The 27,125-nt window shown below is 41.2% G+C and overlaps 1 protein-coding gene and 1 long non-coding RNA gene across 2 annotated transcripts in view; one reads left to right on the top strand and one right to left on the bottom strand.

Annotated features, from left to right (window-relative positions):
- LOC128365507 (glutathione S-transferase theta-3-like) overlaps nucleotides 1–22,271 on the top strand; it is a 38,813-nt gene extending 16,542 nt beyond the window's left edge. The window contains exons 3-6 of the mRNA XM_053326264.1: nucleotides 8,819–8,906; nucleotides 14,560–14,716; nucleotides 19,692–19,868; nucleotides 21,330–22,271. Coding sequence (XP_053182239.1) covers nucleotides 8,819–8,906; nucleotides 14,560–14,716; nucleotides 19,692–19,868; nucleotides 21,330–21,527 — 620 coding nt within the window. The 3' untranslated portion in view covers nucleotides 21,528–22,271. The remainder of the gene's footprint in view (nucleotides 1–8,818; nucleotides 8,907–14,559; nucleotides 14,717–19,691; nucleotides 19,869–21,329) is intronic.
- LOC128365514 (uncharacterized) lies at nucleotides 11,409–12,493 on the bottom strand. The gene is made up of 3 exons (XR_008321809.1): nucleotides 12,453–12,493; nucleotides 11,959–12,233; nucleotides 11,409–11,441 (listed from the first exon to the last, which is right to left on the bottom strand). It is a non-coding gene; the product is annotated as an uncharacterized LOC128365514 (long non-coding RNA).
- Nucleotides 22,272–27,125: the final 4,854 nt, after the last annotated feature.

The following is a 27,125-nucleotide window of genomic DNA, read 5'->3' as shown; positions in this document are numbered from 1 at the left end:
AATTAGTGTTAAAAAAACCCTTATATTAAGTATAAATTAAAAAAATAAAATAAAAATAAAAATAAAAACAAACACACACAAAAAAACAAAAATAAAATAAAATAAATAAATAATAATTAAATAAAAACAATTAACACACAAAAAACCCAAAATAAAATAATAATGAAAATAATAATAATAAATTAATTTAAAAAATAAAATAAAAATAAAAACAAAATATAAATAATAATAAAAATAAAATAAAATAATATGTTGCCAACCTGAAACCAACTTCACCGCAGTAGCTTTGTGATGGTTCCAGTGTTAATTATTTATATTTTATCTCTTATTATATGCCATAATATGTCATGAAATTAGTGTTAAAAAAACCCTTATATTAAGTATAAATTAAAAGAAATAAAATAAAAATAAAAATAAAAACAAACACACACAAAAAAACAAAAAATAAAATAAAATAAATAAATAATAATTAAATAAAAACAATTAACACACAAAAAACCCAAAATAAAATAATAATGAAAATAATAATAATAAATTAATTTAAAAAATAAAATAAAAATAAAAACAAAATATAAATAATAATAAAAATAAAATAAAATAATATGTTGCCAACCTGAAACCAACTTCACCGCAGTAGCTTTGTGATGGTTCCAGTGTTAATTATTTATATTTATCTCTTATTATAATGCCATAATATGTCATGAAATCAGTGTTTAAAAAAAAACTAATTAGTAAAAAAAAGTAAAAATTAAAAAAAACAAATAAAATAAAAATAAAAATAAACACACACACAAAAAAATAATAATAATAATAAAAAAATAATAATAACATAAAAATAATAATGAACACAAAAAGCCCAAAAAAATAATAATAATAATAATAATAATAATAAATAATAATACAAATAAATAAATAATAATAAAATAAAAACAAACACACCCAAAAAACAAAATAATAATAATAATAATAATAATAATAAATAAATAAATAAAAACAAAATACAAATAATAATTAAAATAAAATAAAATATAAATAATAATACAAATAAAATAAAATAATAAACACAAAAAAACAAAATAATAATAATAATAATAAATAAATAAAATAAAATACAAATAATAATAATAATAATAAAAATAAAATAAAATAACAAAATAAATAAATAATAATAAATTAAAAATAAATAAACAAATCCTCAGATCAACTCTTTATTCCATTTTATCATGTTTCTAATGCATTTTCACTTTATATGAGCAAACCAAGATTTTAAATCAGTATTATAAAAAAACCCATTATTATATTATTACGTCTTTTTCTGCAAATTTAATCTCAAATGTTTGCTCATAATGTGTCATCAGAGGTATTCACAGAATCAAACATGTGACTTTGTGTAAGTAGCTGAAAACCCTGGACACATAAAAACACACTTCACTATTAATTAGTCATAGTGACAAAAACCCCATATGAACAAAGGCAGGAAGAGATATGTGTGTTTATCAGTGGGAACAACGTTGTTTTCACTCCGGGAAGTACTTCACTTCTAATACGCTGAAGACGACATTTCTTATCTTAAAATAATAATAGGGGAGACCGGGGTTGGTTGTCACATTTTTTACTCTTGTGAGAATTAGCTTATAATCAAAACATCTATTCAGTCATTAATCTCAGGGCCGCTGCTAAGCTTTTTTTGAGTAATAGGGCACACAATTAAGAAACTCATTTATATCATTTCTTATATAAAGGAAGGGAGGAAGGAAGGAAGGAGGGATTGAAGGAAGGAAGGGAGGAAGGAAAGAGGGAAGGACAGATGGATGGAGGAAGGAAGGACAGATGGAAGGAAGGAAGGCAGGAAGGAAGGGAGGAAGGAAGGCAGGAAGGAAGGGAGGAAGGAAGGAAGAAGGAAAGGACAGATGGAGGGAAGGAAGGAAGGAAGGACAGATGGAAGGAAGGAAGGCAGGAAGGAAGTGAGGGATTGAAGGAAGGCAGGAAGGAAGGGAGGGAGGAAGGAAGGGAGGAAGGAAAGAGGGAAGGACAGATGGATGGAGGAAGGAAGGACAGATGGAAGGAAGGAAGGCAGGAAGGAAGGGAGGAAGGAAGGCAGGAAGGAAGGGAGGAAGGAAGGAAGAAGGAAAGGACAGATGGAGGGAAGGAAGGAAGGAAGGACAGATGGAAGGAAGGAAGGCAGGAAGGAAGTGAGGGATTGAAGGAAGGCAGGAAGGAAGGGAGGGAGGAAGGAAGGATGGAGGGAAGGAAGGAAGGAAGGACAGATGGAAGGAAGGAAGGAGGGAAGGAAGGAAGGAAGGACAGACGTGGGTACAAGGTGTTTAAGTGTTCAGAGATAATTCCTCCTTTACACGGCACGAAGCCAACGAGGTAACTCATGTGTTTTGAGTAATAGGGCACACAATTAACTGTTCATTACTAATTTATATAATGTCTTTAATGTAATAATATAATAACTATCATGACATTTTTTTAGCAACCTTAATTTTGGGGGCCCCCGCCAGGTACTTGAGGCCCTACGCGCTCTGCGTACTCTGCGTATGGGGAGCGGCGGGCCTGATTATTCTTCTTCTACATCAAATTTAATCTCACGGTTTTGGCTTGAAATGACTCAAACTCACTATCACGTTCACTTTTATAACTTATTGTAACAAGAAGTAATTAACTAGCGAAGACACTCTGACACATTGTGACAACCAACCTAGAGTCAAGGAAGGAAGGGAGGGAGGGAGGGAGGGAGGAAGAAGGAAGGAGGGAGGGAGGAAAAGAAAGAATGGGAGGAAGGAAGGAAAGAAAGGAAGGAAGGACAGAGGAAAGAAGGAAGGAAGTTGGGGGAAGGACAGAGGAAAGAAGGAAGGTAGGAGGGAGGGAGGAAAAAAGGAAGGAGGGAGGGAGAAAGGAAAAGAGGAGGGAAGGGAGGATGGATGGAAGGGAGGAGGAAGGAAGGGTGGAAAGAGAGGAAGGAAGGATGGATGGAAGGGAGGAGGAAGAAAGGGTGGAAGGTAGGAGGGAGGGAGGAAAGAAGGAAGGAGGGAGGAAGAAAAGAGGAAGGAAGGTAGGAGGGAGGGAAAAAGGGAGGAAGGAAGGTAGGAAGAACGAAGGAAGGGAGGGAGGAAGAAGAAAGGAAAGGAAGGAGGGAGGGAGGAAGGAAAGGAGGGAGGAAGGAAGCAAAGGAAAGGAGGAAGGAAGGAAGGAAAGGAGGAAGGAAGGAAAGGAGGGAGGGAGAAAGGAAAGAAGGAAGGACAGAAGGAAGGGAGGAAAGAAGGAACAGTCAGAACAGACGGGGTCAAAGGTTAAAGATACTGTAGAAAGACCTATGAACCTTTTCTTTAAGACACTTTTTCAGATATGAGTCCTCTGACTGTTGAAATGTTGGTTGTTGTTGTTTGAAGAGGAAATAAAACAGATATGAGAGTTTGTTGGTTCGCAGAGTTGAACGTCCGGCAGGATTTCAGCTTGTTACATAAACTCCAACCTCAGAAATATGCATAGTTTCATTTCCAGACACTCCCCCCCCCCCCCCTCTAGTTGAGAGTTCAAGGATTTGTACATGAGTCGGATCCACAGCTGCTCTCCGTTAACCCTTTATAGGACACTCATTGAAAGGAAGGGAGGAAGGAAGGGAGGATGGAAGGAAGGATTGAGGAAGGAAAGGAAGGAAGGACAGAGGAAAGAAGGAAGGAAGGAAGGTAGGGGGAGGAAAGAAAGAGAGAAGGAGGGAGGGAGGAAGGACAGAGGAAAGAAGGAAGGAAGGTACGAGGAAGGGAGGAAGGACGGAAGGGAGAAAGAAAGAAAGAAAGAAGGAAAGGAGGAAGGAAAGGAAGAAGAAAGAAGGAAAGGAGGAAGGATGAAAGAAGGAAAGGAGGGAGGAAGGAAAGGAGGGAGGAAGGAAAGGAGGAAGAAGGAAGGAAGGGAGGACAGAGGAAAGGAGGGAGGAAAGAAGGAAGGGGGAGGGAGAAAGGAAAAGAGGAAGGTAGGAGGAGGAAAGAAAGAGGAGGGAGAAAGGACGGGAGGGAAGGAGGAAGGAAGGATGGATGGAAGGGAGGAAAGGAAAGAAGGAAGGGAGGAAGGAAAGAAAGGAAGGACAGAGGAAAGAAGGAAAGTAGGAGGGATGGAGGGAGGGAGGGATGGAAGGAGAAAGGAAAAGAGGAAGGGAGGAAGGAAGGTAGCCATTTTTTTTCCCCCTCCTCTAGTTGAGAGTTCAAGGATTTGTACATGAGTCGGATCCACAGCTGCTCTCCATTAACCCTTTATAGGACACTCATTGAAAGGAAGGGAGGATGGAAGGGAGGATGGTGGAAGGAAAGGAAGGAAAGGTAGGAAGGAAGGAAGGTAGGGGGAGGAAAGAAAGAGAGAAGGAGGGAGGAAGGAAGGACAGAGGAAAGAAGGAAGGAAGGTACGAGGGAGGGAGGAAAGAAGGAAGTATGGAGGGAGGGAGAAAGGAAGGACGGAAGAGGAAGAAAGAAAGAAGGAAAGGAGGAAGGAAGGAAGGAAAGGTAGGAAGGACGGAGGAAGGAAAGGAAGGAAGGACAGAGGAAAGAAGGAAGGAAGGAAGGTAGGAGGAGGAAAGAAAGAGAGAAGGAGGGAGGAAGGAATGACAGAGGAAAGAAGGAAGGAAGGTACGAGGGAGAGAGGAAAGAAGGAAGTAGGGAAGGAGGAAGAAAGGGAGGATGAAAGAAGGAAAGGAGGGAGGAAGGAAAGGAGGAAGAAGGAAGGAAGGGAGGACAGAGGAAAGAAGGAAGGAAAGGAGGGAAGAAAGAAGGAAGAGGGAGGGAGAATGGAAAAGAGGAAGGAAGGGAGGAAGGTAGGGGGAGGAAAGAAAGAGGAGGGAGAAAGGAAGGGAGGGAAGGAGGAAGGAAGGATGGATGGAAGGGAGGAGGGAGGAAAGGAAAGAAGGAAGGAAAGAAAGGAAGGACAGAGGAAAGAAGGAAAGAAAGGAGGGAGGGAGGGAGGGAAGGAGAAAGGAAGGGAGGAAGGAAGGTAGCCAATTTTTTCTCCCTCTCTAGTTGAGAGTTCAAGGATTTGTACATGAGTCGGATCCACAGCTGCTCTCCGTTAACCCTTTATAGGACACTCATTGAAAGGAAGGGAGGAAGGAAGGGAGGATGGAGGAAGGAAAGGAAGGAAAGGTAGGAAGGACGGAGGAAAGAAGGAATGAAGGTAGGAGGGGGGAACAAAGGACAGACGAAAGAAGGAAAGTCGGAATAAAGGGAGGAAGAAGGAAGGAAAGGAGGGAGGAAAGAAGGAAAGGAGGAAGAGAGGAGGAAGAAAGAGGAAGGAAAGAAAGAGAGAAGGAGGGAGGAAGGAAGGACAGAGGAAAGAAGGAAGGAAGGTACGAGGGAGGGAGGAAAGAAGGAAGTAGGAAGGGAGAAAGAAAGAAAGAAGGAAAGGAGGAAGGAAGGGAGGATGAAAGAAGGAAAGGAGGAAGAAGGAAGTAAGGGAGGACAGAGGAAATGAGGGAGGAAAGAAGGAAGAGGGAGGGAGAATGGAAAAGAGGAAGGAAGGGAGGAAGGAAGGAAAGAAGGAAGAGGGAGGGAGAATGGAAAAGAGGAAGGAAGGGAGGAAGGTAGGGGGAGGAAAGAAAGAGGAGGGAGAAAGGAAGGGAGGGAAGGAGGAAGGAAGGATGGATGGAAGGGAGGAGAGAGGAAAGGAAAGAAGGAAGGGAGGAAGGAAAGAAAGGAAGGACAGAGGAAAGAAGGAAAGAAAGGAAGGACAGAGGAAAGATGGAAAGTAGGAGGGATGGAGGGAGGGAGGGAGGGAGGGAAGGAGAAAGGAAAAGAGGAAGGGAGGGAGGAAGAAAGGAAAAGGGGAAGGGAGGAAGGAAAGGAAGAAGAAAGAAGGAAAGGAGGAAGGATGAAAGAAGGAAAGGAGGGAGGATGGAAGAAAAGAAGGGAGGGAGGAAAGAAGGACAGAGGAAAGAATGAAAGGAGGAAGGTAGGAAAGGAGGAAGGAGGGAGGAAGGAAAGGAAGAAGAAAGAAGGAAAGGGGGAAGGGAGGGAGAAAGGAAAAGAGGAAGGACAGAGGAAAGAATGAAGAGAGGAAAGAAGGAAGGATTTTTTTCCCTCCCTCTAGTTGAGAGTTCAAGGATTTGTACATGCTCTCTAAGTCGGATCCACAGCTGCTCTCCGTTAACCCTTTATAGGACACTCATTGAAAGGAAGGGAGGAAGGAAGGGAGGATGGAGGAAGGAAAGGAAGGAAGGACAGAGGAAAGAAGGAAGGAAGGAAGGTAGGGGGAGGAAAGAAAGAGAGAAGGAGGGAGGGAGGAGGAAGGAAGACAGGAAGGAAAGAAAGAGAGAAGGAGGGAGGAAGGAAGGTACGAGGAAGGACGGAAGGGAGAAAGAAAGAAAGAAGGAAAGGAGGAAGGAAGGGAGGATGAAAGAAGGAAAGGAGGGAGGAAGGAAAGGAGGAAGAAGGAAGGAAGGGAGGACAGAGGAAAGAAGGAAGAGGGAGGGAGAATGGAAAAGAGGAAGAAAGGGAGGAAGGAAGGTAGGAGGGAGGGAGGAAAGAAAGGAAGGAAGGAAAGAAGGAAGAGGGAGGGAGAATGGAAAAGAGGAAGGGAGGAAGGAAGGAAGGTAGGGGGAGGAAAGAAAGGAAGGGAGGGAAGGAGGAAGGAAGGATGGATGGAAGGGAGGAGGGAGAAAAGGAAAGAAGGAAGGGAGGAAGGAAAGAAAGGAAGGACAGAGGAAAGTAGGAGGGATGGAGGGAGGGAGGGAGGGAGGGAAGGAGAAAGGAAAAGAGGAAGGGAGGAAGAAAGGTAGCCAATTTTTCCCCCTCCCTCTAGTTGAGAGTTCAAGGATTTGTACATGAGTCGGATCCACAGCTGCTCTCCATTAACCCTTTATAGGACACTCATTGAAAGGAAGGGAGGAAGGAAGGGAGGATGGAGGAAGGAAAGGAAGGAAGGACAGAGGAAAGAAGGAAGGAAGGAAGGTAGGGGGAGGAAAGAAAGAGAGAAGGAGGGAGGGAGGAGGAAGGAAGAGAGGAAGGAAAGAAAGAGAGAAGGAGGGAGGAAGGAAGGTACGAGGAAGGGAGGAAGGACGGAAGGGAGAAAGAAAGAAAGAAGGAAAGGAGGAAGGAAGGGAGGATGAAAGAAGGAAAGGAGGGAGGAAGGAAAGGAGGAAGAAGGAAGGAAGGGAGGGAGGGAAGGAGGAAGGAAGGAAGGATGGATGGAAGGGAGGAGGGAGGAAAGAAGGAAGGGAGGAAGGAAAGAAAGAAAGGAAGGACAGAGGAAAGAAGGAAAGTAGGAGGGATGGAGGGAGGGAGGGAGAAAGGAAAAGAGGAAGGAAGGTAGACAATTTTTTTCCCTCCTCTCCGTTAACCCTTTATAGGACACTCATTGAAAGGAAGGAAAGGAAGGAAGGACGGAGGAAGGAAGGAAGGAAGGAAGAAGAAAGGGGTATGGAGGAAGGAAAGAAGGAAGGGAGGAGAGACGGAGGGAGGGAGGAAGAACAGATGGAAGTAAGGAAAGGAAGAAGAAAGGGGGATGGAGGAAGGAAAGAAGGAAGGGAGGAGAGAAGGAGGGAGGGAGGAAGAACAGATGGAAGGAAGGAAAGAAGGAAGGACGGAGGAAATAAGGAAGGAAGGAAGGTAGGGGGAGGAAAAGAGAGAGAAGGAGGAAGGGAGGAAGGGAAGAAAGAAGGAAGGAAGGAAGAAGAAAGGGGGATGGAGGAAGGAAAGAAGGAAGGAAGGGAGGAGAGAAGGCAGGGAGGAAGGAAAGGAAGGAAGGAAGGAAGGAAGGAAGGATAATAAAGGGTTAACTCCTGGATAACCGACTGTACAAACAGCCCAGTGGATGGGATGGGGAAGGGTCAAAGGTCAAAGGTCAAAGCACCCAGACAAAACATTCCTGTGTCGGTGAGGTGATCGAGTGTAGCAGAGACCCGCTGAGAAAAGAACACAGGAGAGAAGTGTTTGAGAGGAGAGAGAGAGAGAGAGGGAGAGAGAGAGAGAGAGAGATGGAGGGAGAGATGGAGAGAGAGAGGGAGAGAGAGGGAGAGGGGGAGAGAGAGAGAGAGAGAGAGAGAGCGAGAGGGAGAGGGAGAGAGAGAGAGAGAGGGGGAGAGAGAGAGAGAGAGAGAGAGAGAGAGAGGGAGAGAGAGAGCATGAAACACATGCTTCTTTTTTTTTCCTGTTTTTTTAAAACATCTTTTTATTAATAAATACAATTAACAAAAAAATATAGTAAAAGTAAAAAATTAAAAAATCAAATCAAATAAAATTTTAAAAAAAAACACACACACAAATAATAAAAAAAAATAATTTTAAAAAGAATAATACAAATATAATAATAATAAAAAATTAAAAATAAATAAATAAATCCTCTGATCAATTGTGAAAAAAATAAATAAATAAATAAAAATTAACAAACAAAAAAAAGATAGAAAAAGTAAAAATTAAAAAAAACAAATAAAATAAAATAAAAATAAAAACAAACACAAAAACAAATAAATAAAATAATAATAAAAATAAATAATAAAATAAATAAATACAATAATAATAAAAATAAATAATAAAATAAATAAATAAAAATAAATAATAAAATAAATAAATAAAATAATTAAATAAATAAAATAATAATAAAAATAAATAATAAAATAAATAAATAAAATAATAATAAAAATAATTATAAAAATAAATAATAAAATTAATAAATTATAATAAATTAAAAATAAATTAAAAAATCCTCAGATGAACTCTTCATTCCATTGTATCATGTTTCTGATGCTGTTTCATGACATGATTCACTTTATATGACCAAACCAAGATTTTAACAGCTGCATTGTTTCTTCGTTTGTGCTTTTTTTCTGTCTCAGGGCAGCAACACAGCGAGGAGTTTGGGAAAGTTTCCATGATGAAGAAGGTTCCTGCCTTGAAGGACGGGAGCTTCGTTCTGACAGAGAGGTACAGAGACTCCCTTAAATCTACAGATGATTTAAAGCAGGGGGGGGGGGTCAAACTTATTAGAACCAGTAAAAAACATCCCATAATAACCTTTAATAATATATAGATACAGTACCAGTCACACTTTCTCATTGCAGTGAATGGGAAGGTGTGTATATTATATCTTTACTGTAATAAATCATCTTATCTAGCAGTTTTAATAATATTATGTCAGTTATTATTTTGCACAGACGCAGCTTGACAACATTCAGAGAGCAGAGAGACTATTTTTTTAGGTTTTAAAACACTGCTATCAAATAATATCATGTCCTCGGGTTGAGCATAGCTCAGCGGGTAGCGCACCCGCCCTATGTCTTGAGGCTACAGTCCTCGTTGCAGGCGACCCCGGTTCGAATCCCGAGCCGAGCGGTCTTATCCTGCGTGTCATTCCCCCTCTCTCTGCCTGTTTCCTGTCTCTCTCCACTGTCCTGTACATTAAAGGCAAAAAAAAGCCCGAAAAAAAAATAATATCATGTCCTATTTTACTGATTGAGAACCAAATTTCATACCTCAAAGTGTGTTTTCAGGTGTTCTTAGTGTAAAAAGTAGGATAAAAATCCTTCTGTGGCTGCAGAGGAAGTGATTTCATTTGAGTCAGAATTGCTTTGGGGCTGAAGACACAGAGTTAGAAAGACACATGAGGCTAGCAGACCTCTGTAGTTCCTCATCTTAGCTGCTGCTAGCATAACACACACCAGTCTCAGTCAGTGTAGCGGCCAGGTTTTGAAGCATTCATGCAATAAAAAGGTGATATATCTCTGGCTTTAGATCTGTGTCTATCATAAGTCAAACAGTGTTATATGAGTGCAGTGTTAGCATTAGCATGGGACTCTAATTTAACATTAAAAGCATTGAGAAGTTACTTTCTTTTCACGCCTCACTCATGGTGATTTCATTTGAGTCAGCATTGGTTTGGGGCTGAAGACTACAAGTCTTAGTAGAGTTAGAAAGACACACGAGGTTAGCAGACCTTTGTAGTCCCTCATCTTAGCTGCTACTAGCTGCTACTAGCATAATAAGTTCATCATAAGTCCAGCAATGTTATATGAGTGCAGTGTTAGCATTAGCGTGGGACTCTAATTTAACATTAAAAGCATTGAGAAGTTACTTTTTTTCTTTTCACACCTCACTCATGGTGATTTCATTTGAGTCAGCATTGGTTTGGGGCTGAAGACTACAAGTCTAAAAAATGTCCGAGCGTAGAGTTAGAAAGACACCCAAGGTTAGCGGACCTTTGTAGTTCCTCATCTTAGTTGCTACTAGCATAACACACCAGTCTCAGTCAGTGTAGCGGCCAGGTTTTGAAGCATTCATGCAATAAAAGGTGATATATCTCTGGCTCTGCTCATAAGTCCAACAATGTTATATGAGTGCAGTGTTAGCATTAGCATGGGACTCTAATTTAACATTAAAAGCATTGAGAAGTTACTTTTTCTTTTCACGTTTCTTTTCTGCTGCATTGATTTAGATCAACTGTCCATCATAAGTCAAACAGTGTTATATGAGTGCAGTGTTAGCATTAGCGTGGGACTCTTAACTTAACATTAAAGCACTGAGAAGTTACTTTTTTTCTTTTCACACCTCACTCATGGTGATTTCATTTGAGTCAGCATTGGTTGAGGCTGAAGACTACAAGTCTTAGTAGAGTTAGAAAGACACACGAGGTTAGCAGACCTTTGTAGTCCCTCTTCTTAGCTGCTACTAGCATAACACACACCAGTCTCAGTCAGTGTAGCTGCCAGGTTTTGAAACATTCATGCAATAAAAAGGTGATATATCTCTGGCTCTGCTGCATTGATTTAGATCTGTGTCCATCATAAGTCAAACAATGTTATATGAGTGCAGTGTTAGCATTAGCATGGGACTCTATTAAAAGCATTGAGAGGTTACTTTTTTCTCCACACCTCACTCATGGTGATTTCATTTGAGTCAGCATTGGTTTGGGGCTGAAGACTACAAGTCTTAGTAGAGTTAGAAAGACACACGAGGTTAGCAGACCTTTGTAGTCCCTCATCTTAGCTGCTACTAGCTGCTACTAGCATAATAAGTTCATCATAAGTCCAGCAATGTTATATGAGTGCAGTGTTAGCATTAGCATGGGACTCTAATTTAACATTAAAAGCATTGAGAAGTTACTTTTTTTCTTTTCACACCTCACTCATGGTGATTTCATTTGAGTCAGCATTGGTTTGGGGTTGAAGACTACAAGTTTAAATGTAGGGGCATAGAGTTAGAAAGACACACAAGGTTAGCAGACCTTTGTAGTTCCTCATCTTAGCTGCTACTAGCATAACACACACCAGTCCCAGTCAATGTAGCTGCCAGGTTTTTAAACATTCATGCAATAAAAAGGTGATATATCTCTGGCTCTGCTGCATTGATTTAGATCTGTCTTTTAACTGTCCATCATAAGTTAAACTGTGTTATATGAGTGCAGTGTTAGCATTAGCATGGGACTCTATTAAAAGCATTGAGAGGTTACTTTTTTTTTCACACCTCACTCACGGTGATTTCATTTGAGTCAGCATTGGTTTGGGGCTGAAGACTACAAGTCTTAGTAGAGTTAGAAAGACACACGAGGTTAGCAGACCTTTGTAGTTCCTCATCTTAGCTGCTACTAGCTGCTACTAGCATAATAAGTTCATCATAAGTCCAGCAATGTTATATGAGTGCAGTGTTAGCATTAGCGTGGGACTCTTAACTTAACATTAAAGCACTGAGAAGTTACTTTTTGCTTTCTTGTTTTCACACAAGGTTAGCAGACCTTTGTAGTTCCTCTTCTTAGCTGCTACTAGCATAACACACTCAGTCTAAGTCAATATAGCTGCCAGGTTTTTAAACATTCATGCAATAAAAAGGTGATACATTTCTGTCTCTACTGCATTGATTTAGATCTGTTTTTTAACTGTCCATCATAAGTCAAACTGTGTTATATGAGTGCCGTGTTAGCATTAGCATGGGACTCTAATTTAACATTAAAAGCATTGAGAAGTTACTTTTTTTCTTTTCACACCTCACTCATGGTGATTTCATTTGAGTCAGCATTGGTTTGGGGCTGAAGACTACAAGTCTAAAAAATGTCCAAGCGTAGAGTTAGAAAGACACCCAAGGTTAGCGGACCTTTGTAGTTCCTCATCTTAGCTGCTACTAGCATAACACACACCAGTCTCAGTCAGTGTAGCTGCCAGGTTTTGAAACATTCATGCAATAAAAAGGTGATATATCTCTGTCTCTGCTCATAAGTCCAACAATGTTATATGAGTGCAGTGTTAGCATTAGCATGGGACTCTATTAAAAGCATTGAGAGGTTACTTTTTTCTCCACACCTCACTCATGATGATTTCATTTGAGTCAGCATTGGTTGAGGCTGAAGACTACAAGTTTAAAAAATGTCGGGGGCGTAGAGTTAGAAAGCAGACCTTTGTAGTTCCTCATCTTAGCTGCTACTAGCATAACACACACCAGTCTCAGTCAATATAGCTGCCAAGTTTTGAAACATTGGGGGACTCTAACTTAACATTAAAAGCATTGAGAAATTACTTTTTTTTTCTTTTTTTCACACCTCATTCAAGCATCTGATACCAACTAAGCCGCCGGCCAGGTTTCACAGCCGCTCGACAAACAAATGATGATTATGCAAAGTTTTCTGACTCCTTCCTTGATTGTATCTGCTTGCCGGTATGAACATTTGCACATCACAAGAACAGTTACAATGACTAAATGCAAGATTGAAATGATGTTTGGTTTTGATTAAATGACTGTGCATTTACACAGACTGGCTTTGAGAAGAAATGTTGAAAACAAATCTTTAATATTTTAGCCACCGCTGCTCCAAATTTGATAAAAGTATGATGGTTTGTTGGACAGTGATGCTGATTGTTGTTTTGAGGCATTAAAGTTTAAACCATAAAGTCTAATATATTTAATCAATAGGCCTACATGTGAGTTATTTCAGTGCTAAAACATTAAAAATGGCAGGTAGCTCCTGTCCTGGTTTACAATGGGAGCATCGAACCCTAACCCTAACCCTATATCAGTTAGTCATTTATTTGGTTGGTCGATTATATTTTTATTTCACTCTTTATATAAACACTATTATTTCATCTTTGGTAAACTGTCATGCCCATCTATATACAGATTACACAGTACTGTATTATATTTCTGGCTCTCTACATCTTGCATTTAAAAACCTACAGCGCTCTTTAAACCTTCTGCAAGTCTGTGTAAAGTAAGAATAAATGTGTTCTGAGTTTGACATACCACAGAAAAGTGTGTTGTTAACCACCCTGCCAAATTTGAATGATTAAAAAAAAAATCGCTAAATATATGAAATTAGGCTTCAAAGTTGTGTAAAAATCAGCCTCTTTCTCTGCTCCCAAACGCTGAAGCCCCGCCCCCTACCAAGTGTCACCTGTCAATCAAAGTCACCACCTCTACCAGAAACATGGACGCTACGACTGAGAGCTTTCTGCTGCTAGCTTAGCTGCTAGCTCGGCGGCTAACAAAATAAAGTTCATATTATTTCTCCAGATCCAGAACTATGCACTATAATGATTTCTGTATTTTTTACTACTAATGCACGATGATGATTGAGAGAGTCACAGAATATAAGTATGTCAACTCAGGCAAAAAAGTTGTTTATCGCCACAGAAACAAAGTCTTCTTTTTCATGTCTTGTAGAAAAAGGGTTGTTGGGGCTTTTTTATGTCGATGATGTCATTTATAGACACAAATCCTCTTCAACTCCTTAAACCTCTTAATTCTGTAGAGTTATTACCGGAGATGTTAATGATACACATCGTTGTATTTTGTATAGTCATGTTGGATTCTCTCAAAGATAGACTTGATACTCACTCATATCTCTTTATCTATAAAACCCCCAAAACCCCAAAACCCGCTCTATGACCCCCCGCTTTTACTTCATGTTCAACGAGTTCGGTCTGAACTTCGAAAAACTGCTTTTAGCTTTACCGCACCTGACTCACACTTTGATCTTAAACATCCCAACATCTACTTGTGATTGCTTTGTATTTAAATCACCACAATGACAAGCTTCTGTAATTGGACCAAGGTAATAGAAAGACCCACCTTTATGTATATATTTTTATTTATTTTATTTTATTTTATTTGTATTATTATTATTATTTTATTTTATTTTATTTTTTTATTTTATTTTATTTTATTTTATTATTATTATTATTTTATTTGTATTATTATTATTATTATTATTTTATTTTATTTTATTATTTAATTTTATTATTTTATTTTATTTTAATTATTATTATTATTATTATTATTATTAATTAATTTACTTTTACACTTTTACTTTTATTTATTTATTTAGTAATTTTGTGTTTTTGTATTTTATTTATTTATTTAAATTGGTAATTATTACATTATTAGCACAATGATAAATATTGTTAATTTCTGTTAATATTACTATTGCTAACTATTATAATTGTTTATTTATTTTCCTTATTACTGAGATTGTTGGGGGATGTTTGTACAGCATGTTATGTCACCCCAGTAATAAATGTGATTGTGTCATTTAGCTGTAAATTAAAACATTCATTTGTTCCCACGCTCTCTCTTTCTCTCTCTCTCTTCTCTGCAGCGTCGCCATCCTGAAGTACCTGGCGGAGAAACACGCGTCTACGGTTGCAGATCACTGGTATCCAGCTGACCTGCAGCAGCGAGCTCGTGTTAATGAGTACCTGGCCTGGCAGCACACCACCATCAGAGCGCAAGGGTCCAAAGTCTTCCTGCTCAGGGTACGAGTCCCAGATCATGATAACCAACCGTAACCTCTCCTGACCTAAAGCACCACACACATTTAAAACATTATCATTAAGACAAGTTAGTGACAAGATAAACTTGAATATTCTCTGATATTGTGCATTTCTTTTCTATAGAACAGGCTCAGTTTCTTGCAATGTCTCTTCCTTCCTTCCTTCCTTCCTTCCTCCCTCCCTTCCTTCTCTCCTCACTTCATTCCTCTTTACTCCTTCCTTCCTTCCTCCCTTCCTCCCTTCCTTCTCTCCTTCCTTCCTTCCTTCCTTCCTTCCTCCCTCCCTCCCTCCCTTCCTTCTCTCCTCACTTCCTTCCTCTTTTCATCCTTCCTTCCTTCCTTCCTTTCTCCCTTCCTTCTCTCCTAAATTCCTTCCTCCCTTCCTTCCCTCCTTCCTTCCTTCCTTTCCTTTCTCCTTCCCTCCTTCCTTCCTTCCTCCCTCCTTTCCTTCCTTCCTTCCTCCCTTCCTTCCTGCCTTCCTTCCTCCCTTCTTCCTCTCCTTCCTTCCTTCCTTCCCTCCTGCCTTCCTTCCTTCCTTCCCTCCTTCCTTCCTTCCACAGTCAGTGGTTCTGCTCTATACCATAAACCTTGTTATTGCTTTTTAACTTCCTGATAGCTGATAGCAGAACTTTAACAAAGTTCAATTAGTCTTTCTGTGACACAGAAAGAAAAATGATAATGAAAAGATGCTCTGTAGAAGCCACCCCCCCCCCCCCCCACTACTACTGATTTACACTCCAGCAGTATAGATAAGATGAAGTAAAACACTTTATATTTATTTTTATTAGTTTATTTGTCAGTGACAGTACATATTAATAAACACATCTATAAATATGCCAGAATTAGTCCAAAGGTTAGTCCAGTCATCTGTTGTCCAGGTGTGAGTTGGCAGCTGATCAAGAAACAGATTTAAAACATTATCATTAAGACAAGTTAGTGACAATAACTCCTTTCTTCCCTTTCTTTCCTTCCTTCCTCTTTTCATCCCTCTCTCCTAAATTCCTTCGTCTTTTGTCCTTCCTCCTTTCCTTCCTTCCTTCCTCCTTTCCTCCCTCCCTCCTTACTCCTTTCTTTCCTTCCTCTTTTCCTCCTTCCTCCTTTCCTTCCTTCCTCTTTTCATCCCTCTCTCCTAAATTCCTTCGTCTTTTGTCCTTCCTCCTTTCCTTCCTTCCTTACTCCTTTCCTCCCTCCCTCCTTACTCCTTTCTTTCCTTCCTCTTTTCCTCCTTCCTCCTTTCCTTCCTTCCTCTTTTCATCCCTCTCTCCTAAATTCCTTCGTCTTTTGTCCTTCCTCCTTTCCTTCCTTCCTTACTCCTTTCCTCCCTCCCTCCCTCCTTACTCCTTTCTTTCCTTCCTCTTTTCCTCCTTCCTCCTTTCCTTCCTTCCTCTTTTCATCCCTCTCTCCTAAATTCCTTCGTCTTTTGTCCTTCCTCCTTTCCTTCCTTCCTTACTCCTTTCCTCCCTCCCTCCTTACTCCTTTCTTTCCTTCCTCTTTTCCTCCTTCCTCCTTTCCTTCCTTCCTCTTTTCATCCCTCTCTCCTAAATTCCTTCGTCTTTTGTCCTTCCTCCTTTCCTTCCTTCCTTACTCCTTTCCTCCCTCCCTCCTTACTCCTTTCTTTCATTCCTCTTTTCCTCCTTCCTCCTTTCCTTCCTTCCTCTTTTCATCCCTCTCTCCTAAATTCCTTCGTCTTTTGTCCTTCCTCCTTTCCTCCTTTCCTTCCTTACTCCTTTCCTCCCTCCCTCCTTACTCCTTTCTTTCCTTCCTCTTTTCCTCCTTCCTCTTTTCCTTCCTTCCTCTTTTCATCCCTCTCTCCTAAATTCCTTCGTCTTTTGTCCTTCCTCCTTTCCTTCCTTCCTTCCTCCTTTCCTCCCTCCCTCCTTACTCCTTTCTTTCCTTCCTCTTTTCCTCCTTCCTCCTTTCCTTCCTTCCTCTTTTCATCCCTCTCTCCTAAATTCCTTCGTCTTTTGTCCTTCCTCCTTTCCTTCCTTCCTTACTCCTTTCCTCCCTCCCTCCTTACTCCTTTCTTTCCTTCCTCTTTTCCTCCTTCCTCCTTTCCTTCCTTCCTCTTTTCCTTCCTTTCCTTCCTCTTTTCCTCCTTCCTCCTTTCCTTCCTTCTGTCCTTCTTTGACCTGAGCACAACAGGAGGGTTAAGTGCTAGCTGTCTGAAGATATAAAATACACTACTCTGTTTTATGACTTTGATAGTAGATAAGTAAATAAGGGAAGGGACATACTGGTATCAGGTGTGCTCATGTTTATTGTTTAGAAACTGGTTATTAAATTCATGAACATGAGTCAATATAATTTATATAAAGCTCAATATCACGAATCACACCTTTACCTCAGTGGGAGTTACAATCCTCTATCCTCACACTGACCCTCAGATTCAAATGAGGAAAAAACTTCCCACCTCCCGGGTCAAATTGACCCTGTCTGTTTTGACTGTTCCTTCTTTTCTTCCTTCCTTTCTTTCTTTCTTCCTTCCTTCCTTCCTTCCCTTTCCTTCCTTCCTTCCTTCCTTCCTTCCTTCCTTCCTTCCTTCCTTCCTTCCTTCCCTTTCCTTCCTTCCTTCCTTCCTCTGTCCATCCTTCCTTCCTTCCATCTGTCCTCCCTCCTTCTCTCTTCTTTCCTTCCTCCCTCCCTCCCTCCTTCTTTCCTCCCTCTGTCCTTCTTTCCTTCCTTCCTCCCTTCCTCTTTTCCTTTCTCTCTCCCTCCCTCCTTCCTTCTTTCCTGCCTCCCTCCTACTTTCCTTCCTTCCTCCCTTCCTTCTTTCCTTTCCGCCATCCCTTCCTTCATTCTTCCTTCCTCTCTCCCTCCTTTCCTTCCTTCCTTCCATCTGTCCTCCCTCCTTCTCTCTTTCTTTCCTCCCTCAATTCCTTCTTTCTTCTGTCCTTCTTTCCTCTGTCCTTCTTTTCCTTTCTCCCTCCCTCCCTCCTTCCTTCTTTCCTCCCTCTCTCCTACCTTCCTTCCTCTGTCCTTCTTTCCTTCCTTCCCTCCTTCCTCCTTTCCTCCCTCCCTCCCCCCTTTCCTTCCTTCTTCCTCCCTTCCTCTTTTCCTTTCTGCCTCCCTCCTTTCCTTCCTTCTTCCTCCCTTCCTCTTCTCCTTTCTCCCTCCCTCCCTCCATCCTACCTTCCTTCCTTCCTTATTTCCTCCATCCTTCCTTCCTTTCCTTTTCTTCCTCCCTTAACTCGAGGACAACAGGAGGGTTAAAGGGTCATTCTGGTGATTTTTTATCAAAGCCTGATATATATCTCATTCGTCTGTGCTGCTGATCTCTGCTGTTATCTAAAAGTCACACTGCTGCACAGGATGAAGACAAAGGTTACTGCAGTTCATTTAGAAATGGCGCCAAAACTCCAAAGAGTAAAAACAGAGATTAGCTTGTTTATGCAAATACCTCCACCCGCATTAAAACCCCCCAAAAACAGGTAATTCTTCTCCTATTGAGCTCATGAGGAGACATATGAGCCAGTTAGCTTTATATTTACCACTAAACAAGCTGTCATTGTTTTTCTCATGAGCCACCGTCAGCGTTTCTGCAAAGCTTTGTTTTCCTCATGCCTTCTACAACACCAAATGGACGTTTTCAACCTCCTGAGACCATATACACACACTAACCTAAAGCTAACCTAACTCATTTTCGTTCAAGGGCCACATACAGACCATTTTCATCTCATGTGGGCCGGATCATTAAAAAGATGGAAGGTAGGAAGGAAGGACAGATTGAAGGGAGGAAGGAAAGAAGGAAGAACAGAGGGAAGAAAGGAAAGAAGGACAGAAGGAAGGAAGGAAGGAACAAAGAAAGGTAGGGAGCAAGGACAGATGGAACAAACAAACGAATGAACGAACGAAGAAAGGAAAAAAGGAAGGTAGGAAGGACAGAAGGAAGAAAGGGAGTAAGGACAGATGGAAGGAAGAAATAAACAAACACAAAGAAAGTGGGCCAGACAACACCCCTCAGCGGGCCGGTTCTGGCCCACGGGCCGCATGTTTGACACCCCTGATATACACACACTAACCTAAAGCTAACCTAACCCTCCTAACAAGGTCCGAGTGGTCACGTCACCGGCAGTCCAAGAAGAATTGAACTAAAATATATATATATGAAAAAGATACCGTATCAGAATCATGAGTATTTCAACAACAGGTGCCTCCTTAGTCTATTTTTAAAAACCTTCCTTCCTCCCTCCCTCCCTTCCTTCTCTCCTCACTTCATTCCTCTTTACTCCTTCCTTCCTTCCTTGCTTCCTCCCTCCCTCCTTCCTGCCTTCCTTCCTTCCTTTCCTTTCTTCCTTCCTCCCTCCCTTCCTTTTCTCCTCACTTCATTCCTCTTTACTCCTTCCTTCCTTGCTTCCTCCCTCCCTCCTTTCCTTCCTTCCTTTCCTTCCTCCTTTCCTCCCTCCTTCCTTCCTTCTTCCTTTCCTTCCTTCTTTCCTCCCTTCCTTCTGTCCTCAATTCCTTCCTCTTTTCCTCCTTACTCCTTCCTTCCTTCCTCCTTTCCTCCTTTCCTTCCTTCCTTCCCTCCTTCCTTCCTTCCACGGTCGGTGGTTCTGCTCTATACCATAAACCTTGTTATTGCTTTTTTAAGAACTTTTTAATAAGATACTCATCCTCTTTTTCTATTATATCTTGTGTCAAATTTCCCAAATAAAGTATCTTACAAGATTTGGGTATCTCATATCCTATATTATTGTTCTTAACCCTCCCCATATTGCACTCTATGTCCTTTTTAATGATTTTAAATCAAATCAAATCATTATTTTATGCTACAACCTTTTATTTAATGCTCTATTCTTCCTATTTTTCTTTGTTTCTTTGGGTTTGTGTTATATAAAGCACATTGAGTTGCCATTGTGTTTCTATATAAATAAAGCTGCCTTGCCTATTACTAGTCTAAACATCACTGCTTCCACTTGTGCTCACTGTATTTATTTACACGTGTCTCTCTCTCCCTGCAGACTATGTATGGTGTCGTAATGGGCTGCGACGTCCCGAAGGAGAAGATGGACGCTGCCGTCGAGGACCTGAATCAGTCGCTCACGTTGCTGGAGGAGAAATTCATCGGGACCAAAGCGTTCATCGCCAGCGACAAAATCTCTGTGGCTGATGTGGTGGCTATAGTGGAGATCATGCAGGTAGTAAAATAAGAGCTTCTTCTTCTGCTGCTGCTTTAAATGCTGCAGGTAGTCAAATAAGAGCTTCTTCTTCTGCTGCTGCTTTAAATGCTGCAGGTAGTAAAATAAGAGCTTCTTCTTCTGCTGCTGCTTTAAATGCTGCAGGTAGTAAAATAAGAGCTTCTTCTTCTGCTGCTGCTTTAACTGCTGCAGGTAGTAAAATAAGAGCTTCTTCTTCTGCTGCTGCTTTAACTGCTGCAGGTAGTAAAATAAGAGCTTCTTCTTCTGCTGCTGCTTTAACTGCTGCTGTAACTGCTGCTGCTGTTTGATCGTGATCTCACAGGAAATAGCATCAGCTCATGTGGGAGGAAACTAGATTTGTATCAGTGTGTGTATGCATATTTATTTATCAGATTGACTTAATGACACCTCGCCAAAATATGTTAACCCTATGTTAACCAAGATGATTGCATAACATCCCCCGCTTCCCCTGTACCATGAAAATATAGACTGATGTGAGATTATAGCTGAGTTTCACAAAGATACGAAGCAAAAATGAGATAATGAAACAACTTAAGAGGAAATGTGATGAACTGAAAAAACAGATGAGAAACAATCAGGAAATAAAGATAAAATAAAAAAGTCAAATAAATGACTATGAGCATGTATTTATCTTCTTTGTGATTCATTTCCTTTGTCCTCGTCCTTTTCGTGGGTTTTTTAGAAAAGCACAGGCAAAGGAAACACATTATGGTTGAGGATAGTTATTTACCTTTTTAAAGTCAGTGTAAAGTAAGAATAAATATGTGTTCTGAGTTTGACATACCACAGAAAAGTGTGTTGTTAACCACCCTGCCAAATTTGAATGATTAAAAAAAATCGCCAAATATATGAAATTAGGCTTCAAAGTTGTGTAAAAATCAGCCTCTTTCTCTGCTCCCAAACGCTGAAGCCCCGCCCCCTACCAAGTGTCACCTGTCAATCAAAGTCACCACCTCTACCAGAAACATGGACGCTACATCTGAGAGCTTTCTGCTGATAACTAAGCGGCTAGCTCGGCGGCTAACTCGGCTAACTAGCTAACTGTCTCTCTCCCTCCTTCTTTCCTTCCTCACTTCCTTCCTCACTTCCTTCCTCCTTTTCCCTTCCTTCCTTCCTTCCTTCTTTCCTCCCTCCCTCCCTCTCTCCCTCCTTCCTTCCTTCCTCTTTTCCGTCCTCCCGTCCTTCCTTCCTTCCTTTCTTCCTTCCTTCCTTCCTTCCTTCCTTCCTTCCTCATGTCCTTCCTTGACCTGAGGACAACAGGAAGGTTAATATATGTCCGTGTGTGTTTTTGCAGCCTGTTGGAACCGGCCTGAACGTGTTTGAGACTCGGCCGAAGCTGAACGTGTGGGCTCCCTCCCTCGTTAATCCCTTCCTTCCTTCCTTCCTTCCTTCCTTCCTTCCTTCCTCATGGTTAATATATATCCGTGTGTGTTTTCGCAGCCTGTTGGAACCGGCCTGAACCTGTTTGAGACTCGGCCGAAGCTGAACGCCTGGGCGGAGCGAGTGAAGAAGCAGCTCGGCGTGAAGCTGTTCGATGAAGCTCACGAAGGCATCATGAAGGCCAAGAGTCTGTCGCAGGCGGTCGACGCCGCCACGCTGGAGATGATGAAACCATACTTTAAGAAGATGTTCGGCTGAGGATGTTCTTTCCTCTCTCCTTACCTCCTTCCTCTTTTCCTCCTTCCTGCTTTCCTTGCTTCCTTCCTTCCTTCCATCTGTCCTTCCTTCTTTCCTTCCTTCCATCTGTCCTTCCTGCCTTCCTTCCTTCCTTCGTTCTTTCCTTCCTTCCATCTGTCCTTCCTGCCTTCCTTCCTTCCTTCGTTCTTTCCTTCCTTCCTTCCTTCCTTCCTTCCTTCTGTCCTTCTTTCTGTCCTTCTTTCCTTCCTTCCTTCCTTCCTTTCTTCCTTTCTTCCTTCCATCCATCTGTCCTTTCTTCCTTCCATCCTTGCTGTCTTCCATTCCTTCCTTCTTTCCTGCCTTCCTTCCTTCCTTCATTCATTCCTTCCTTCCTTCCACCCTTTCTTCCTTCCATCCATCTGTCCTTCCTTCCTCCCTCCTTCCCTCCCTCTCTCCCTCCTTCCTTCCTTCCTCCATTCCTTCCTTCCTTCCTTCCTTCCTCCCTCCTTCCCTCCCTCTCTCCTTCCTTCCTTCCTTCCTCATCCTCGCCAAAAAACAACCCCAGAATGTGTTGTCATTAGCTGTGAGATGCTTTTTGATGAGCGGAGGTGCTGTGCAGGTTTGTCATCATGTGTCAGTTTTCAGGTAATAAAATGTCTTCGCAGCTGACGACAAGGAGAAATTAAACATGATGTGATTTTCAAAATAAAACATTTTCATTCAATAAATTCTGAACAAAATCTCGAAATGTACTAAAACTGAAACTGTGGTTTGTTTCTTAAACTTTTCAGTAATAACTCAAAATGTGTATATTAGAGATTTATCTTTTTTTAATCTTTTTAAATGCCACGCTAGTCAGCTTCTGTCCTTCCTCCCTTTCTTCCTTCTGTCCTTCCTTTCTTTCTTCCTCCCTTTCTTCCTTTCTTCCTACCTTCTATCCTTCCTCCCTTTCTTCCTTCTGTCCTTCCTTTCTTTCTTCCTCCCTTTCTTCCTTTCTTCCTACCTTCTATCCTTCCTCCCTTTCTTCCTTCTGTCCTTCCTACCTTTCTTCCTTCTGTCCTTCCTCCCTTTCTTCCTTCTGTCCTTCCTACCTTTCTTTTTCCTGTCTTCCTTCGTTCTAGCCTTCCTTTTGTCCTTCCTCTCTTTCTTCCTTCTGTCTGTCTGTCCTTCCTACCTTTCTTCTTCCTTTCTTCCTTCCTTCCATCTGTCCTTCCTACCTTTCTTCCTCCTTTCTTTCTTCCTTCTGTCCTTCCTCCCTTTCTTCCTTCTGTCTGTCTGTCTGTCCATCCTTCCTACCTTTCCTTTTCCTTTCTTCCTTCCATCTGTCCTTCCTCCCTTTCTTTCTTCCTTCCATCTTCCCTTCCTACCTTTCTTCCTTCTATCTGTCCTTCCTCCGTTTCTTCCTTCTGTCCTTCCTACCTTTCTTTTTCCTTTCTTCCTACCTTCTGTCCTTCCTACCTTTCTTCCTTCTGTCCTTCCTACCTTTCTTTTTCCTTTCTTCCTTCCTTCTATCCTTCCTTTTGTCCTTCCCCCCTTCCTTCTGTCTGTCTGTCTGTCTGTCTGTCATTCCTCCCATCCTTCCATCTGTCCTTCCTACCTTTCTTCCCTCCTTCCTTTTGTCTGTCTTTCCTTCCTTCCCTCCTTATTTCCTTCCTTCCTTCCCTCCATTTTTTTAATGATCCGGCCCACATGAGATCAGATTGGTCTGTATGTGGCCCTTGAATGAGAATGAGTTTGACCCTAACCGACCAGAAAGTGGATAGTGGGCATATTTGTGCTCTTAGACGCTTCATGTCCTACTCAGCGACACACATGACTGACTCTGGGACTGAGAGGCCGTCATTGTCTGCCCTGCTGGGAACAAGAACGTCTTTATCTCCGAGAAAGGGACGGGCAAATTCCTGGGTTTAGTTTCTGCAGCAGACCACTGGAATACATTTTACATATATTATCTTCACATATGATGCAGACTTTCTTAGTTTAGTAGATCTCATGAGAGGAAATCATTTCAGGTGGAGTTTGTGAAGTGGTTAGAAGTTTAGTTTTTGCAGATCCTAAACTTAAGAGCAGAGTTAGAGCAACACTGCCATCTACAGCATAACTCTCGCTATTACAACTGAAATCATCCTGCAGGAAAAAACCTTCTTTAGTTTGTCTTTATGTCTTTTTAACAGCATCTCTTCTCTTATTCTTTCAACTTTTCTATCATTTCTGACCTTTGAGGACAACAGGCGTTAACCCCTCCTGTTGTCCTCAAAGGTCAAGAAGGACAGGAAGAAGGGATGATTAAGGGAGGAAAGAAGGAAGGAAGGAAGGAAGGAAGGAAAGTATTAAGGAGGGAGGAAGGGAGGAAGAAAGGAAGGAAAGAAGGAAGGAAGGAAAGGAGTAAGGAGGCAGGGAGGAAGGAATGAAGGAAAGGAGTAAGGGGGGAGGGAGGCAGCAAGGAAGGAAGGAAGGAAAGGATTAAGGAGGGAGGGAGGGAGGAAAAGAGGAAGGACACATAAGGAGAGAAGGAAAGGAGGAAGAAAGGGAGAAAAGAAGGAAGGAAAGGAGTAAGGAGGCAGGGAGGCAGCAAGGAAAGAAGGAAGGAAAGGATTAAGGAGGGAGGGAGGGAGGGAGGGAGGGAGGAAAAGAGGAAGGACACATAAGGAGAGAAGGAAGGGAGGAAGGAAAGAAGGAAGGAAGGAAAGGATTAAGGAGGGACGGAGGAAGGAAAGGAGGAAGGAATGAAGGAAGGAAGGACGGATATGAAGGAGGGAAGGAAGGAAGGATGGACGGACAGAATGAAGGAGGGAAGGACAGAAGGTAAGAAAGAAGGAAGGAGGGAAGGAGGGAAGGATGAAAGGAAGGAAGGAAGGAGGGAGGAAAAGAGGGAACGAAGGAAGAAAGGAGGGAAGGAAGGAAGGATGGATGGACGGACAGAATGAAGGAGGGAAGGACAGAAGGTAAGAAAGAAGGAAGGATGGAAGGACAGAATGAAGGAGGGAAGGACAGAAGGTAAGAAAGAAGGAAGGGAGGAAGGATGGACGGACAGAATGAAGGAGGGAAGGACAGAAGGTAAGAAAGAAGGAAGGGAGGAAGGAAGGAAGGAAAGTTTTATTGTTTAAAAAACATTTTATTTTATGTTTTTTTAATCTAAATCCATCACAAATATAAAATATATTATAATAAAATGTGAATATAGCTGTAAAAAAATGTTTAGAGGAGTAGAAAGTAGAATATTACCCTCTGAAATGTAGAGGAAATGAATAATAACTAAATACTCAAACAACACTAATAATCGATATAACAGCTCATCCCTGTAGTTGAGATGATGACGTCAGCGTGGATGTGTGCAGCTGCTGGGAAAGGAGGAAGGAAGGAAGGAAGGAAGGAAAGGAGTAAGGAGGCAGGGAGGAAGGAAAGGAGGAAGGAAGGAATGAAGGAAAGGAGTAAGGAGGGAGGGAGGCAGCAAGGAAGGATGGAAGGAAATGAGGAGAGAAGTATGGAAGGAGGAGGGAGCAAAGAAAGAGGGAAGAAGGGAAGAAGGGAGGAAAGAAGGAAAAGTCAAAAAGAGACGGGGTCAATTTGACCCGGGAGGACGACATGAGGGTTAACGCAAACATGAGGTATTATTTAATTCAAATGAGGCCTAAAAGTAACAACACTAATACTCGATATAACAGCTCATAGTAGTTTGGATCGGTAGTTGAGATGATGACGTCAGCGTGGATGTTTGCAGCTGCCGTGTCTGTAACGATGCGGCTTAATGATGGAAGTGAGAGCAGCTGCTGCAGGACTCTGGACATGTGACCCTTCACACAGGAAGAAGAGTCAAGACATGAGTCATAGGCTGTGGCTGTGTCTCAATTTGGACCCAACTGCGAGGCTGCATCCTCGAAGGACGCGGCCTTTGCGGCCTTCGAAGGATGCATCCTTGAGGAACCTCCGAAGGACGCATCAACCGTTGTGAAATGAGACGGTCTAGCCTTCGAGGCATTTCCTGGTTGCGTCACTAGCTGTTCCCGCCCATAAGACGAGAAAGACGTCTCGACCGAAAAGACGGTGAAAAAGCTGACAAAATTATAAGAGAGAAGAAAGGAGAAGAATAAAGGAAAGGAGAAGAAAGAAGGAAAACACACAAGAAAGAAAGAAAGAAAGAAAGAAGGAAAACACACAAGAGAAAGAATAATAAAATAATAATAATCTGTAAATAGTTATTTCTGATGTAATTTTTGTAAATAGTGAAATGTTTCATCACTTGATAATAAAAGAAAATATTTAATCCCTTGTTCTTCCTGAACAGTAGCACTTTATGCAACCCTGTTATAAATTGTACTGAAGTTGTAAATACTAAATGGAATAGACGTGTAACAATGAACAATATTTTTTATTTAATAACAACATAAAACATCAAAATCTTCACAATCAAATAAAAAATAAAGAAAAATCATAAATAAACACAGTTCATAAATAAAATCAAATTAAACACATCTATATAGATGTATATTTATTTTTCTATTACTTTTTCCAGGAGAGAGAAGAGCCTCTTCATCCTGTCTTTCCCCTCCTGCTCCCTCCTCTCCTCTGCCTCATTTTGCCTTCTCATGTCCTCCTTTATGAGGTCAAGGAGGTCATCCTCCCTCCTCCTCTTCCTCCTGGGCCCTGGCTGGTCCTCCTCCTCCTCCTCCTCCTCCTCTTCACTCTCCTGCTCACCCACTGCGGCACTTGGCCCTGGTGTGTCCTCACGGATGGAGGCAATGAGGACAGGGGGGGCAATAGATGGCCTCTGCCCCAGTACCTCATCCATGAGGACAAACCACGGCCAAGTGCCAGCAGTGGGCTTGCCGCTGGCCTCCTCCCCTGTCCCTGGATATTTGCAATCCTAAGGCAGTGGAAATCAATCATGTCAGCAATTTTCAGCAAAAGTATTTAGTAACAGTAAAACTAATCCAAACCTGTAGGCTACTTTATATATATTTTTTTAAATTGTCCCATTTTTTTTTGGCCTGGTAGGGCTGGACCTTCCCCTCCAGCCCAGTCTTTTCCAGTATTGCTCTAAACACAGAGGGAAGCAAGAGAAAAGGTAAACACAAGATCACATCAACACAGGGATGCAAAGATGTACAAAAATGGACATCAGCCTTGCCTCCATCCCGCCGTGGCGGAGTTTTTGCCCCCCGTGAATAGATGGTCATTTTCCCCTCTTTGTTTAATCAGGAGCTCGGTTTGCTCCTTGCTCCCTAAAACAAAAATAAAACAAAATGTAATGTAAAACATGTTTTTTCTTTACTATGTCAACAGACAAAAGGGTTCTAATATAGCAAAAAATTATCATAATAATGATAATAATGAAGTATAACATATAATAGTGATAATCCCAAACGTAGCTCTTTATTAAAATCTAAATTTGTTCATCTTAGTCCATTTATATATATATGTATGTATATATATATATATATATATATATATATATATATATATATAAATAAAGATATAAGTCAAGTAATAAAATATAAGTAATTAGTAAAAGTATAAAAGTATTAGTAGTAATAAGTACAAATAATTAAATAAAACAAACCAATACATACACTTGAATGAAAAGTCTTCACCTGTTGGTGTCGCCATTGTTGTGTTTTC

Source organism: Scomber japonicus, chromosome 9 (genome assembly GCF_027409825.1).
Source record: "Scomber japonicus isolate fScoJap1 chromosome 9, fScoJap1.pri, whole genome shotgun sequence".
Lineage (NCBI taxonomy): Eukaryota > Metazoa > Chordata > Actinopteri > Scombriformes > Scombridae > Scomber > Scomber japonicus.
Note: the sequence above shows the minus strand (reverse complement) of the source record. Positions and strands in the feature narration are given on the sequence as shown.